The sequence below is a fragment of the Gopherus flavomarginatus genome, chromosome 9 (genome assembly GCF_025201925.1).
Source record: "Gopherus flavomarginatus isolate rGopFla2 chromosome 9, rGopFla2.mat.asm, whole genome shotgun sequence".
Classification (NCBI taxonomy): domain Eukaryota; kingdom Metazoa; phylum Chordata; order Testudines; family Testudinidae; genus Gopherus; species Gopherus flavomarginatus.
This window is the reverse complement of record NC_066625.1, coordinates 84,235,093-84,250,582: the sequence shown is the minus strand read 5'-3', so window position 1 is coordinate 84,250,582 and position 15,490 is coordinate 84,235,093. Positions and strand designations below refer to the sequence as shown.

The window sequence follows — 15,490 nt, the reverse complement described above, 5'->3', positions numbered from 1 at the left end:
CAGCTCTATGGGGTTTAATCATGAAGCTTCCAGGCCATGAGATGCAGGAACTGGAGGTTTGGATGGTGGAGTCGACCATGATCCTGCGTGATCAGATCAGGGCAGAGTGGTAGCACGATTGGGGTGTCCACTGACAGTTCCGGAGCATGGTGTAACATTGTTGATGGGGACATGCTGGAGCCAGCAGAACCACCTCTGCTTTGTCCCTGCAGATCTTGAGCAGGACCTTGTGTACGAGTGAGACCGGTGGGAAGGCATACATAAGGCAGTCTCCCCAGAGTAGCAGAAATGTATCCGTGATTGAACCCGGGCTGTCTTTCTGGATGAAGTAGAACATTAGGCACTTACTGTTGCTCTGGGTGGCAAATAGGTCGACCTGGGGAAATCTCCACCTTTGGAAGATGGGATGAAGAACATCTGGACAGATGGACCATTCGTGGTTGCAGAATGATCTGCTGAGGTGACCCACTAGCTTGTTCTGTGCTCCTGGGAGATAGCCCACTCCATTCACCTGGAGGCGTCCTATGCAGAACTTGCCTAGTTGGAGGGCTTCTCAACATAGGGGGGAGGAAAGGGCTCCACCCAGATTGCTGATGTAAAACATAGCAGTGGTGTTGTCCATCATCACTGCCACACTTTGAGCTTGCAGCCGGGACTGGAAAGTTTGGCATGCCAGTCGCACTGCTCTGAGCTCCCTAATATTGATATGAAGGGAGAGTTTGTCCTGCGACCACAGGCCCTGTGTTCGGCGATCTCCCAGATGTGCCCCCCAACCCAGATCTGATGCATCCATTAGTAGGAACAAGGACGGCAATGAGCTGTTGAAGGTGACACCTTCACATACCATCCGAGGGTTGAGCCACCAGTGTAGAAACTCTAGTATGTGTCCTGGCACTGTCACTACTGAGTCCAGCCTGTCACGCTCCAGGCAGTATATCTGGGTAAGCCACACTTGACAGGGTCGGAGCTTGGCTCTGGCATGTCTGACTATGTAAATGCATGCTGCCATGTGTCCAAGGAGACTCAGGCATCCCCAGGTACTGCCTGAGGCTCTGAATGATGACTGGAAACTGGTCTCTGGCAGGAATGTCCTTGCTTGTACCGAGTCCAGCACTGCTCCAATTAATTCTATTCTTTGGGTCAGTGATAAGGTTGACTTGTTCACTTTGAGGAGTCCTCCCAATCTCTTGAACTTGGACCTGACCAATCATACATGAGACTATCTGCTCCCTGGTACGGCCTCTAAGCAACCAGTCATCCAGGAATGGGTATATCTGCACTTGCCTCCTCTGGAGGAAGGATGCTATGACCGACATGCAGTTGCTGAATACTTGGGGGGCTGAAAACAGACCAAATGGGAGGACCGTGAACTGACAGTGTTTGTGGTTGACCACAAACTGGAGAAAAATGTCTGTGCGCAGGCCAAATGGCTATGTGTAAGTGCACAGCTTTCACATATGCGTACCAGTCTCCTGGATCCAGGAAAGGAATAGTAGTGCTTAAGGAGACCATGTGGAACTTCAACTTCATCATGAACTTGTTGAGTCCTCGCAGGTCTAGGATGGGTCTGAGACCCCCCTTTGCCTTGGGGTTTAGGAAACAGTGGGAGAAGAATCCCTTGTCCTTTAGCTCCTGAGGAACCTCCGCTGCTCCCTTGGTGAGGAGTGCCTGCACCTCCTGCATAAGGAGCTGCTTGTGAGAAGGGTCCCTGAAGAGGGACGGGGAAGGAGCAGAATTGGAGAGAATATCCCACTTCTACCAAGCAAAGGACTTAGCAGTCTGATGTTATTTGGGACCATGCACGTTAAAAGTGGGACAGACGATTCAGAAAACATGGGTAAGGATCCGGTGGATAGACACGTGTGCCATCCTTGGGGTGAACCTTCCAAAGGCCTGTTTAGATCCTGATGAAGGTTTGGTCTAGCCCTGGCCTTGCCCTGAGGCGGGGTTGGAAGGTTTGCACCTGCCATTCCTGCCCCTTCGCCTATAGAAATCCTGCCTCAGCCAAGGAGGATATGGGTGCTATTGTTGCAGTTGGGGCTTGAAGTGCTTGCGCTGGGTTGCTGGTGTGTGCATTCTCAACAACTTCACTGTCACCCTGGAATCTTTCAAGCTATGCAGCTTGGAGTCTGTCTGTTCGAAGAACAGCCTTGCGCCCTCAAAGGGGAGGTCCTGCAGGCTTTGTTGTAACTCCAGGAGTAGTCCAGACACCTGAAGCCATGATGTCGTCCTTATGGCTATGCCTGAGCAGAAGGTATGGGCATCCGAGTCCACAGAGTCTAGGGACTCCTGCAGCGAGGTCCATGCCACTGCCTTCCCTTCCTTGACAGTGGTGGAGAATTCAGACCTAGAGTCTGGAGGGATTAGCGCTTTGTACTTCAACATGGAGGCCCATGAGTTGAAGTTGTACCTGCTGAGGATAGCTTGCTGGTTCGCTATCCTCAACTGGAGGCCCCCTGTGGCATAGATCTTTCTAGTCCATCCTTTTTGCCTCCCTTGCTGTCCCTGTCACTCTCTCTCACTGAGGGCCACTGTGCAGGGGTCTGCCAATGCAGCTGCCAAATCGGCTGCGCCTCCCTATGTCACCTGTGAGACCTATGCCGACTATGCCTGGATAGTATGAGTCACCGTCAGAGTTCAATGAAGTGGACCCTGAATGCGATGACCAAGGTGGAGCTGAGGGGCCCTGTGCAGGAGACGGGAGGCGAGCCGATGAGCTGGGAGACCGGTGCCGTAGATCGGCTAGTATCCAGTGCCGGCGACCAAGGACACGATGTCAGCGCCAGATATTGGTGCTGACTTTGTGCCAAAGATCGGTGCCAGCTGTCTCTCAGTGCCAGGGATCAGCACCAGTTCACCCTCGGTGCCAGAGAGAGGGAGCGTCTTGGCGGTGCTGGAGATGCTCTGACTGATCACAGAGCTGGGCAGCGGTGCCATGGTGATTGTGACAGTGAGTGGTGCCACGGAGGGTGTTCAGCCTGGAACCGTGAGCACTGCATCATGGCCGGTTTACCTCTAGACGGTACCAGATGTATCGGTACTGGAGGTTTATCCCTCAGAGCTGGTGGCTGTGAAGCCATCATTTCAATAAGGTCTCTGGCAGCTTCAAAAGTGTCCAGAGTGGAAGGTGGCTCAAAATCCTCCACCTGGCACTGCCCTTGCAGCAAGTCACCATGTGCTGGATTCAACGGTCCCTTCCGGGAAGCTTAAGTCAACGGAAGAGGCTTGTGTATTTAAGCATCAATTCAGTTCTGAGGTGCACCATCCCTTGATGGTACCGCGGCTTTCCTAGCCAGTGAGTACTCTCTCTCAGCCTTCTTATGGCACTTATGCAGCACCAGCGAGGTGCAGCAGTGCCAGGGAGCTCTCCCTGGCTACAGTGCCAAGGGTGTCTTATACTTGAGTCATCATTCAGCACCGTGTTGCACACCAATGCCAGAGTGCTCCATACTGATGCACTCAGTGCCAGGTCCTGGCAGTCCGCAGCTGGCTGTGGGCAGACAGCGGATTCCATTAAAAGTTGTTTCAAATGGAAATCATGCTCCTTCTTGGTTCTTGGCCAAAAAGCCCTGCAGATTTTGCACCTCTCTGTTTGGTGCACTTCCCTCAAACACCTTAAGCAAGAGTCTTGGGGGTCACTGATGGGCATAGACTTATTGTAAGCACTGCAGGTCTTAATGCCTTGGGCTCATGGCATGCCCCGGAGCCCAAGGGGGAGTGGGTGGGTTATGAATTGGGGAGTGACCCCGCTCCCAACCTACTATCTAAACTAACTATCTACAAGCTCATGCTCCAATACGTCTGTTAGTCTATAAGGTGCCACAGGACTCTTTGCTGCTTTTACAGATCCAGACTAACACGGCTACCCCTCTGATACTTAACTATCTACGCTAAATCAACTATAACACTAACTTGAACGACTAACAAAAGAACATTAAGGGAGCACTTGTGAGCAAGTGAGCACTGTTCTAATGGCCCATACGGACGGTAAGAAGGAACTGAAGGGGAGTCAGGTCGGCAGGATTATATATTAAGCACCATGAAGGTGCCACTTCAGGGGGCTCCACAGTTGACCCGATGTGAGCTGCTAAGGGAAAACTTTCCGACGACCGTGCACACAGCATGTGCACTCCTGATTGGAATCGATGTGAACAAGGCCTCAAAGAAAAAATTTTGTTCCAGAAAGTAGAGAAAATAACAAAGCGGACAACCATTTTAGACCTGATTCTGACCAACAGGTAGGAATTGGCAGCGAATCTGAAGAAGACAGACAATTTGGGTGACAGTGATTGTAAAACGGTTTGGCATGATATGATGAAATAATATATTTCAAGATTCTAAGGAAAGGAAGGAGTGAGAGCAGCAGAATAAGGGGGAAGCCGTAGACGTATGTACCTTGATTTTCGTAAGGCTTTTGACACAATCCCACATGACATTTTCATAAGCAATTTAGGGAAATGTGGTCTAGATGAAATTACTATAAGGTGGCTGCACAACTGGGAGGGCACATCAAGTGGGATCCCACAGGAGTCAGTCCTGGGTCTGATACTATTCAGTATTTTCATTGATGACTTGGGTAATGGAGTAGAGAATATGCTTATAAAATTGGCAGATGACACCAACTTGGAAAGAGTTGTAAGCACCGTGGAGGACAGGTTTAAAAATCAAGATGATTTTGACAAATTGGAGAAAATTGGCCTCAACTCAACAGAACAAAATCTAATAAAGACAAGTGCAAAGTACTTTTCACTTAGGAAGGAAAAATAAAGTGCACAACTACAAAATGGGGAATAATTGTCTAGATGGTAGTACTGCTGAAAAGGATCTGGAGGTTATATTGGACCACAAACTGAATGAGAGCAGTCAATGAGATTCAGCTACAAAAAGGCTAAAATGATTCTGGGGTGTATTAACAGTATGTAAGCCACAAGAGGTAATTGTCCCTTTCTACTTGGCACTAGTGGGGCACCAGCTGGAGTACTGTGTTCCATTCTGGGCACCACAATTTAGGAAAGATATGGACACAGTGGAAAGAGTCCAGAGGAGAGCAACAAAAATAACAAAAGCTTTAGAAAGCCTGATTTAAGAGGAAAAGTTACCAAAAAAAAAAAAAAAAACCAGGCATATTTAGTCTTGAGAAAAGAAGACTGAGTGGGGACCTAAAAATAGTCTTGCAATACATTAAGGGCTGTTATAAAGAGGACAGTGATCAATTGTTCTCCATGTCCACTGAAGATAGGACAAGAACTCATGGGTTTAATCTGCAGCAAGGGTGATTTAGGTTAGGCACTAGGAAAACCTTTCTAACTCCAAAGGTAGTTAAACTCTGGAACAGGCTTCCAAGGGAGATCACGGAATCCCCATCATCGGAAGCTTTTACAAACAAGTTGGACAAATACCTGTCAGTAATAGTCTACATTTACTTGATCCTGCCAGTGTAGGGGTCCAGACTTGATGACTTCAAGGTCTTTCCAGTCCTACATTTCTATGATTTTATCCATACAAGAAATCACAATTACAGCATACAGTTTTGCTAGTTTTCATAATGTAAGCTTTATGGGAATTGAAGGAGAATAAAGAAGAAATGTAGCACTACTGAAATCTTACCTGCATTGCCAGTACTTGGCGGTCTCTGAGGGGCTCCGGGTGATACATTTCGATGTAATGTGGCCTGAGGTGGGGAGAGCATGGTCGTGTCTGTTAATGATGAACTGGCTGCCAGTGATGGGGATACAAGGGAACTCCCTGGGTTACTGTAGGTTAAAGTATTGGGATTGGACACTGGAACCGTAACAGACATTGAAAAGTTCTGGGGAGGCAAGCCAGGCTGAAAACAAAAACAAGAACATATTAATATTGCACAATAATATTTGTCAAGGCTATAATATTGAGATAAAGTCAGATTAATTATGTTAGTTTAGTAATTTTGTATTACTCTAAAAATGCACACTTATAAAACATCCACTCTGAAGAGACGGGTATTGTGATCTAACAGTACTTTAATTAAAGATACATTTCAATAAGGTCATTTATCAACGTTGGGTATATTGAGAGCTACAGTTTGCAAACATTAGACCAGAGATATTTTATTGATATTCATCCATTAACTTTAATCAGAAGTCTGCCATTATTTAACATTTGATTCCTGATACCAGAAAGCCAGTTGATAAGCTATACATTTTAATAATCAATGAATTTGTTGCATCCTCAAGATGTAAGAATACATAAACATGCACATTATAAAACAAAACTGAGTCAGTAATGAGACAAAAGAGAAAAGTTAGTAACGGTATCTTTTTTCTGACAACCTTGACATTGAAATTAAAGCATTACTATTGTTATCCATCTGTATCTGGAATTTATCTATAACAACCCACAAATACTTTTTACAGCCTAGAAAATTCAGAAGTGAAATAGGTTTATTCCAAAACTGATTAGCTAATTTTTCATCTGCGTACGGGTAGCAGAGTAATACATTCTATAGTATACAGAACTATTTACCTGAATACTAATGAATTTCTGTAAATTAGTGACATGTTAGAGTGCTAATTACTTGAATACAGAAATTTTGATTGAATCCTTATTTCTTAGTTACATACATTCCCAATATCAACACATTTAATACCCAATAAGCTTTAGAAAATAGGAGGATAACCAAATTTTTTGAAATTATAATTTTATATAAATAAGAACTATAATTAATCTGTTAAGAAGGCACTCTCCATATGTAAACATCTATCCAATAAGCTGTATTATTGATATTTTATTTTTACATGCAGGCCACAAAGAACTTTTTAATATCTGACAAATTAATTATTTTTGCACTAAATTTTTAAACATACACTACATTCAAGCAGCACAAGGCAACACCTTCAACGATTCCAAAAATGTAACAAAGGCAATGTAGAGTAATATCCTTGTACGTGTTTCTTTATATGTCGAAGCACCCAGTGATAGCAACTTTTACTGCTACAGTGAAGACCCACATTTCATGCTGCCATCCCATTTAGTGGGTAGGCTTTTAGATATGACCAACTACTCCACGCTATCTGTCTTTCCTCTCCTTTGACAGCAGTCAGCACAAAGTCTTTCATAAAGGCTAGGGGACTATTTTTTGTTATATGATCCACGGGTATGGAAATAAAACCATAGCCATTATAAATTAAACCATATGTAAATAAACATAGGGAGTTCTAAAGTTTACAATTTTAATCAGTCATTCTAATTATGGGAACTTTTCCAGACTGGAATTCATGGCACACAGTGGAGCCAGAGAAATATATCTGAAAAGCTAATGTTTCTATACGAGGGGGCAGCTTAGAGACTATACTAGAAGACTGACTACTCGTGAGAACTCAGACCTAGAGAAGATGCCCTGACACACCACTTCTCAATATCTAACATTTCAAGTTGATCTAAAGAACTACCATTAGGATTCAGGTTCAAAGACACAACAAATGGCCACTGATGTAAACCAGAGAGAGGATTCTTCAAATTGGCAACGAGGGACAAAAGATATTGCCTGTGTGCAAGTATAGAGAGCCTAATGACAGAACTAATGGTGAGTATCAAGACTGACAGTACACAGTTAATCCAGAGTGATGTGGATTAACAAAGAAATTACTTCCATTACTAGAGAGTCAGCTGGGGACTACAGTCACCTCTTGTATATTAAATCACTCAGTTTCCATGTAGATTTTAAGAGGAACCTAACCACTCCACTTTAATTGCCACAACAAATCCAATGATGTACAACTGAAAAGATGTAGCAGAGCTTCAAAATTACTTTCATTAGGAGGCAATATTTTTCTTTGGCATATTCTTCAATTTCTGATTTATTCTATAAAGCAAAATTAATTTACTTTAAAAAAAGGAATTAATATGACCCCCGACCCATCAAACACACACCAATAAATTACACAGTGGTACCTAAATTTCTTGAACCATGAGACCCCCTAATTCCTCTTCAAGATCAATGCTCCACTAAACCAGTCCATGGCCCCTAGAACAGTTATACTTATATGTATACAAAATTGTGAAGCGCAGTAGGCAGTCTTGCTGGTGCTGATGTGAGGACTCATGCCCTGGCCAGGTTTGCTTTTGGAATTCATAGCTGTAAAATGGCCTGTGGGAGGTCTTCTGACCATACAAGATATTGGGTAAAAATTTCAAGAAGTGGCTATGTGGTTTAGGTGCCTACGTCTATTTTCAAAAGTGACGTTGGCACTTGAGGGTGAGATTTTCAGAAGGTATTTAGGTGCCTAAAGATGTAGATGGGCAGCTAATGGGATTTTAATGAGGGTCAGGGGTCTTACTGCTTAGGTACTTTTCAAAATCCCTCTAGGCACCTATTACCTCTTTAATCACCTACATACCTTTAGGAATCTATGTGTTTACATCACTTTTGAAAACAGGACTTTGTCTTTTAAGTCAGGTGCTTTTGAAGATATTACCCATTGACTAATTTACTATAGGGAGAACAAATTCTCTGTATGAGGGCATCTTCCCAGGAAATATTTTTAAAGCTGTTTGTCATTTGTTGTAACCTTGTTCCATTGCAGAGGGGTAAAAAATTTAAAATCTCTCTAAGTTACCTTACATCTCAGGATAAGAGTCCATCCTAGTTTTTTTTGGGGGGAAAAAAAAGTTTTAGGCAGCATCTAGAAAGGGGAGTGGGTTCCTGGGAGTCAGGAACATCATAAACAAGTATGAAACTTCAGGAGCACAGGAAGGGAGCTACAGACCCCCTGGGAAGTTTAAGAACTCCTAGTTTACATGATAGTTTCACATAACTTTCAGAATTCTCTCACATACATGCATAATGAATAGGTATTTCTGCTTCGTAAACAATTAAACCATCTTATCTTTACTGGGGTATTCAATGGTAAGCAAAACATTGTGAAAGTTCTCATGCACATAATAAAAACACAAGCCATTCTTTAGTACTCACTGCGACTTTATGATTCCGCATCATATTATCAAACTCTTCATTAATTTTTTTATATTTTTCTTCTGTATGTGGCGTGAGCACATATGAAGTGTCAGGGTCCGGGCTGTCACACCCTCTGTGCTCCTTCTTGTTCAGAGCCTAAATAATGAAGTTAATAAAAAGAATCAACAAATAAAAAGTAGAGGTAAAATAAAAGTACTTACAGGGCCTCGCTTGAAAATAAAATCACTATCTTCATTTAGTTTGCTGTATCTGTCCTCCGATAGTGGACTGTGCTCAAAGTAATCGTCAGCATCAGGGCTCTCACAACCATTAAGGCCTTTTTTTCTTAAAGTCTGAAATACAATTGGAAAATTCACACACAAATAATACTAACTTGCCAAGACTTTTTGTAAGCTGAATCATATTCAGAGCCACTGAAACTATATAAAACTGTCAGAAATGCAACTCACTTTAAGAGACAAGCTAGACCTTTCAAAATAAGTAGCTCCACAGGGCACCATGATGGAAGGTGCACTTAGAGGCACAGCCTCTCCCAGCTCTCATCTCATGAGTAACTATAACCTAGGAATCAGCAGCCTTCGGCACATGGCATCCTTCGGCCCACGCAGCTTCCCGCAACCACCATTGGCCTAGAGCGGCAAACCGCAGCCAGTGGGAGCCACGATCGGCTGAACCTGCGGACGCGGCAGGTAAACAAACCAGCCCAGCTCACCAGGCTACTTACCCTGGCAGGCCACGCGCCAAAGGTTGCCGATCCCTGCTATAACCTATCATTACTTTGGCCTCCAGGAATTCTATGACCAGCATTTGTTTTAACTATCGGCTGATGTAACCAAGCAGTTTGATATATAAAACTAACGTTGGAAGGCTACAGCAAGAGGTTAGAACCGTTAGTAGTAGTAAAAAAAGGTACTTCCCATATTAGCACAAGAATTCAGTGCAGCGGCTTTTTTTTTTTTTAAATAGTATAATCTGTAAGGAGGGTGTTATGCAAAAATAAATTATTTGCTTTGTATTAATAAAATATCAATGTTGGCTTCCCAAATGTTCTATTCTCACTAGAAAACAGTAAAATTAACTGTAGAATATAGTGAGTAAAATTTCCAAATGACTGTATTATTGAATGGATTTAACAACATATGTAACAACTGGCCTGATTACTTAAGGCACATACTTTCCTGGACTTCAGTCACTTAGCATACAACATGAAAACAAGTACTGCATAGAACATGACAATCCAAGAAGAACAATGCTCAAAATGCAATCATTTTTATTTTTGCAATCCTTTTCTAAGACACTGCGGTTTTCCAAATGTAAGCTTTTTTCACATGCATATCCTCTGCGGTGACTTAATTTCAATGCGATTGCTTTGTTGGGATTTTTCCTGTTTACTAAATATGGACTTGCATCAACATCCCCTTAATGTACATGTCTCCCCACTACGCAGCTATGAAATCAGCTACCAGGAAACAGGTTTTTGAACTTCAGGTCTCTTGCCTTTAAGATCTTGAAAAGTATATTCATATTCTTTAATGTTTATTTTTCCTTGGTATTATAAGTTCAGAAAATCCACATAGCAAACAAGCTCATTTTTTTGTTTGTTTTAAATAGAATCTCTAAGTTTTCTACCTCTAGAAAATTTGTCAGTGAAATATAATCATAAACACTTAAATGTCAGAAGTATGTGAGGGAACAGTGGTGCAGAGAGAATCTTCATTTGGACAGACAACGTATCTTTATCCAACTTGTCTTGGTCTTAAAAATGAAAACCCAACCGCACAGAATTAAAATCAGAGCTACCTGTCATTCCATGTACCACAGAGGTATTGCATTCTCAAGGCTTCCTAAGCAACCTGAAAGGTATTTGGTTCTGTCATCATTTGAATTTCCATTCAACAATTGACAGTGAATCTACTTTTAGAAGAAGAATCTCAGTACAATTATTTGTTAGGTTTTTTTAAATATTATCTTCTTTTTTCTGATTAATAAAAGTATATATCCATTCTTTATCAAACAGAATAAGGTGCCCAGATCTTATGGTGAAAGGATCCACATTAGCAGCTTCATAAGCAGACAAACTGTACAATCATATGTAATTGAATTTCTTCAGAGAACTGTTCAGCTTATGCTGAATATGAATAAAGCTAGAAAATTGTGTATAACCTATTACACTTCCACTAAAAATAAAGATTTTTACTTAGTATTTTGTTAGTAAGCAACAGATTGCTTAATTACACTTCCTAGTGGTAAGGCAATACTTTACAAAATTCAATTATGCAATAAGAGATTCTCAAAGATCACAGGTCATCATTGGCGAGATATAATTCCTTCTCAAATTACTTGACATGTGCTGCGTAGCCCACACACACTGACTGGAACTCCCACAAAAATTTAATCACTAAATCAGCATATGGGGGAAACAGGTGTAGTTTTTTCTAACCACCTGTCACAGCATTGATCTCTGCTGGTTTAACCAATCAGGTGGACACTTACATGGACTTAGCCATACAAGGAGCTGCTGTTTAGGACTTTGAAGGTCGGAGACTGTTATTCCTTCCAACCCTTCTCAACAAGTTCAGGCTGTCATCCTCTACACTTTGGTATCAGCAGGGAAAATGTTAACACTGTATAATCTGGATTACATTTAACCTTTATAATCTATAAATAGAATCTGAATAGGTTACGTCTGTACATGGATCCGAATATAAAAACTGTGCCCAGCACTCCTTTAGGAGCAGCAGTAAAACATGTTACAGTGAAGTAGTATTCAATATATAAGTAAATTAGAAAAAGGCAGCCTGCAAGAAATGTACAGTGGTTATCTGTGTGAACTCCAGCCTACATTTTATACTCTATATTTAAATATTGTGAAAGTTTTGATTTTTATAATATTTAATATTATTTGTCAAATGTTTTATAGTAATTACACTTAAAATCTAGGAATCTCATAAGTGTCTGTCTTTCTCAGAATGCTCAAATAATCAGTACAGCTTAAGTGGAAACTTCAAAATTTAATTCTCTTAATGCATACCCACCAGCGCTGTCCACCAACACTGAAGTTTAGAAATTAAACAAATTATTAACGTAAAGTGTACATATTAGGCTAAATATATAAGAATGCATTCACCCTTTTTTCAATCGTTATTTTTTATTCTGATAGTAATGGGGTTAACTCTGCCTTGACTCATGAGGAAGTAAAATGCCTCAGTATCTCCACTTTAAGATTCTGGAAACCTTCACTCCAGATGGTGTTCCTGTCATTGTTAGAGAACTTAAAGCTATGGGTCACTATTACAGATAAATCCAAGTCTGTGTTTGATATCCAAAGCTCTGTTTCTTTATCACCAAAACATGAACTGTCACTTTGAGGACCTAACTAACATAAAAAGACTGTCTACTTTATCACTATCCAGTAGCATAATAGTAAAAAGTTTCTCCTGTATGGCTGGTACTAACAAGTGGAATGCTGTAATCTGTTAACAAGGCCAGGCGAGGCCTCTGGGAGACAGGCCAGCCTCAGTTTTCTCACAGGCTACAAAGTTAGATATGATAACAGGCTCCTGCTCAATAAAAAAACCACAAAAGGTCATGATTACTGGGAATCAAGCTGTGTGTATGCAGGAAAGAAACATTCCATAAACAAGTGCTGGCTCCACCCTCCATATTTTCTATACTAAAAGTTATTACTTCAACACTGAATGTAAGTAAGTAATCCTCCCAAAATTCTTTCTAGATACGATCATGAAGACTGAGAAATTTGTAGACCCCTGAAAATAAAGCTTATTAAGAAAAAAAAACAATACCAAATAATCTTTAGGTAGCATATAGAGATGGGGTCACACACAAAATACATATATGATACTAAACAAAATCTTAAAGCTTTTGCAATTCATGATAACTAAAACAAAAAAGAGTACTACTTATAGTGGTATTTTTGCATACACAATTAAAAATTCTTACTAGAGGGAAGGGAAACATTTCATTTTATGTTCTGTAATGGAATGTTTAAGCATTATAAGGAAAGAATACTAACTCTTATTTTCCGGATTATTTCAGGAGTATATCTGGTCCTTACAATAAATCTATACTATTTTCTTTGTTGGTTCCCAGAAAAAGATTTCTGAAAACCTTTTCTGATGGTTGTTTCCTAATCCACTATGTTGAGATCCAATAAATACATGTTTGTAGTTTGGATGTTATTCTGGATCATTTATTAGCTGATTAGATTAGAGAACTACAAGATTCTTGTCATAAGAAATTCACCATGAGTATTTAGAAGAAACCATAGCAGATGTGGAATCTGTATATACATTAATATTTAGTGAAACCAATAGCTTAACTGTGTTACAAATAAAGACATTGTACAAATGCCCCAGCAAGCTGTGATAAATGCTGATAAGAGAGTGACTCAGAAGTTTTAAAATGGCTTTCTTCCACCATGTAAAAATAAAATATGTAACTAAATGACTGATGGTTTTGTGTTGATTTTATTGTAATGACTGGTATGAGGAAACACAATATGAGGATGTTAGTGATGGATTAACCAGAAACCGTTCAAAAGTTATGTTTAGACAGCAGTACAAATGTTCCAATATTTTGCTGAATCTTTCTCCGACGTTTTACTCTAAGCAAAATGCTTCTGATACGTGCCAGATAGAACACCTTGGTCAATTCCCCTACAGGAAATACACAACACTGATAGCATCAGTGCTCACTCCATACCTTGCAACTTGCCAAAACTCTAATCCGGAGGACTTCTCACTAGGCATAAAAATAATATAGTTTCCCTATTCAATCCTGGATTATGTTGCTAAAATTTACAAGAATGTCAATTAGTATTAATTGCAATGGTGGTATTTATGATGTGAACACCAATCCAGGAGGAAGTGGACTGACGATTATAAAAATGTAATTGTGTTCTGGAGCTACTGATCTGACTTTAATCAGTAACGTACATGCAGAGGCTGTGGTTTGTAATTCCTAGACTCTAGTCACTAGAACCATCAATTCCCTCCAACCTGAGCCCTGGGATCATCTCCTTCCATCTCCCATTCAGACCTTTCCACCATCCCTTTAAACTCTATCCTCACAAACCCTTGCCCCAACTCCAGGCCTCCTCTTCTTCCAAAGATGTGTGACATCCTCACAGTTATTACCTATCACAGTTGCTGGCAGATATATAACATCTGCAGTGTCCAAAACCTCCTTTTAAATCTTGCACACTCTGAAGCTTTTCCAGATAGCACAAGTGAATTTTTGTGCATTTCTGAAGCAAAATCTCTGAAGTTCACAAAAATGAGAAAAGCAGCAACTAGTCCCCACAATTAGAGGACGCAAGGCCAACAATGAATCAAATGAGTGGTGAGGAGAGGAACACTGGGACCCTGTCAAGTCACAGAAGCATGCATTTTTAGTGCTTTGTCCAGTCCATTTTTAAGGTTTCCTTTGATGAGACTTTCCCTACTTTCCCTGTGAGATTTATTTTTACATATGAACAGCTATGATAAAAGAAAGTTAAGGTGCAGAGTCAATCATCCAGAAGTTAAGAATTCCAGAACTAAGGTTGCCTGCACATACCTCATCACTGCTTGGCCCTACATCACATCCTATTTTCTAGATTACTTTAGGAGTATATCTAGTCCTTACAATAAATCTGTACTATTTTCATTTTCCTCCTAAGTTTCCATCCAAAAGATTGAGGCTCCAAGTGCACGGTCAAACCAGAGAGACAAATGAATTCCTCTTGGCTCAGTAACACTATGCTTCTGTTTGCACAACTCAAAATTACATTGGCATTTCCGCAACCATATTGCATTGCATATCTATTTTACTATCTACTATCACTTTCTGTACTACAATGTCACAATTCTCTCACTGAATGAGTGTACTTCAAAATTATGTTTGATTTTATTGTATTAGCTGCATTTTTCTTGATTAACCTCATTATGTTACTTTCCACAATTTTGTGCTTTTTAATAGCTCTATGTCTGATAATATTTCTTCTCAGTCCACAGTGGTGCTCATGACTCCTCCAGCTACAGGATTAACTGCATCTGTCATTAAAAAAAAACTGTTTACCACTCCTTTGAGATCATTAAGATGTTAATCAGGACCAACCCTAACAACAATACCTTTAGTATACTAACTAGACAATATTACTCCCATAACTCAGTGAAAGAAAATCTTTTTTCTACATTAGTAATCAAACTTTTACATTCTGATCTAAGCAAAAAATGCTAAGCAGATAGTGGCTGCAACCTAAAAGCAGGCTACAAATGCTTGTAACCTACAGGACAAGGAATGATGCATTTAATTTTGCAACTTCTGTATGACTGCCAAGACTAGAAGCCTCACTGAAATGTATAAACAGTGTCTCTTCCTGTCCTTCGATTCTAAGATTCGATGCAGAATGGTTTAGGTATAAGGCTGTCCCAGCTGCAGCCACTTCCCAATCAGCCCAGCTTAGCAGCTCCCCACCACAACCTTCCCCCAGGGCTGTTTTAAGCCCTTCAGGGCAGGAGCGGGGTAACCACCCTG

The 15,490-nt window shown here is 40.9% G+C and overlaps 1 protein-coding gene across 6 annotated transcripts in view; it reads right to left on the bottom strand.

Annotated features, from left to right (window-relative positions):
- MEF2A (myocyte enhancer factor 2A) overlaps positions 1–15,490 on the bottom strand; it is a 141,751-nt gene that overhangs the window by 38,375 nt on the left and 87,886 nt on the right. For 3 of the 6 annotated variants that reach the window (XM_050967146.1, XM_050967145.1, XM_050967148.1), the window contains 2 exons: positions 8,951–9,088; positions 5,608–5,827 (listed from right to left, as the gene is read on the bottom strand). In XM_050967146.1, the coding sequence (XP_050823103.1) occupies positions 5,608–5,827; positions 8,951–9,088 (358 nt within the window). Of the gene's footprint in view, positions 1–5,607; positions 5,828–8,950; positions 9,089–9,153; positions 9,286–15,490 lie in introns of all 6 variants that reach the window. The other 3 variants (XM_050967147.1, XM_050967149.1, XM_050967150.1) reach the window with 2 other exon arrangements.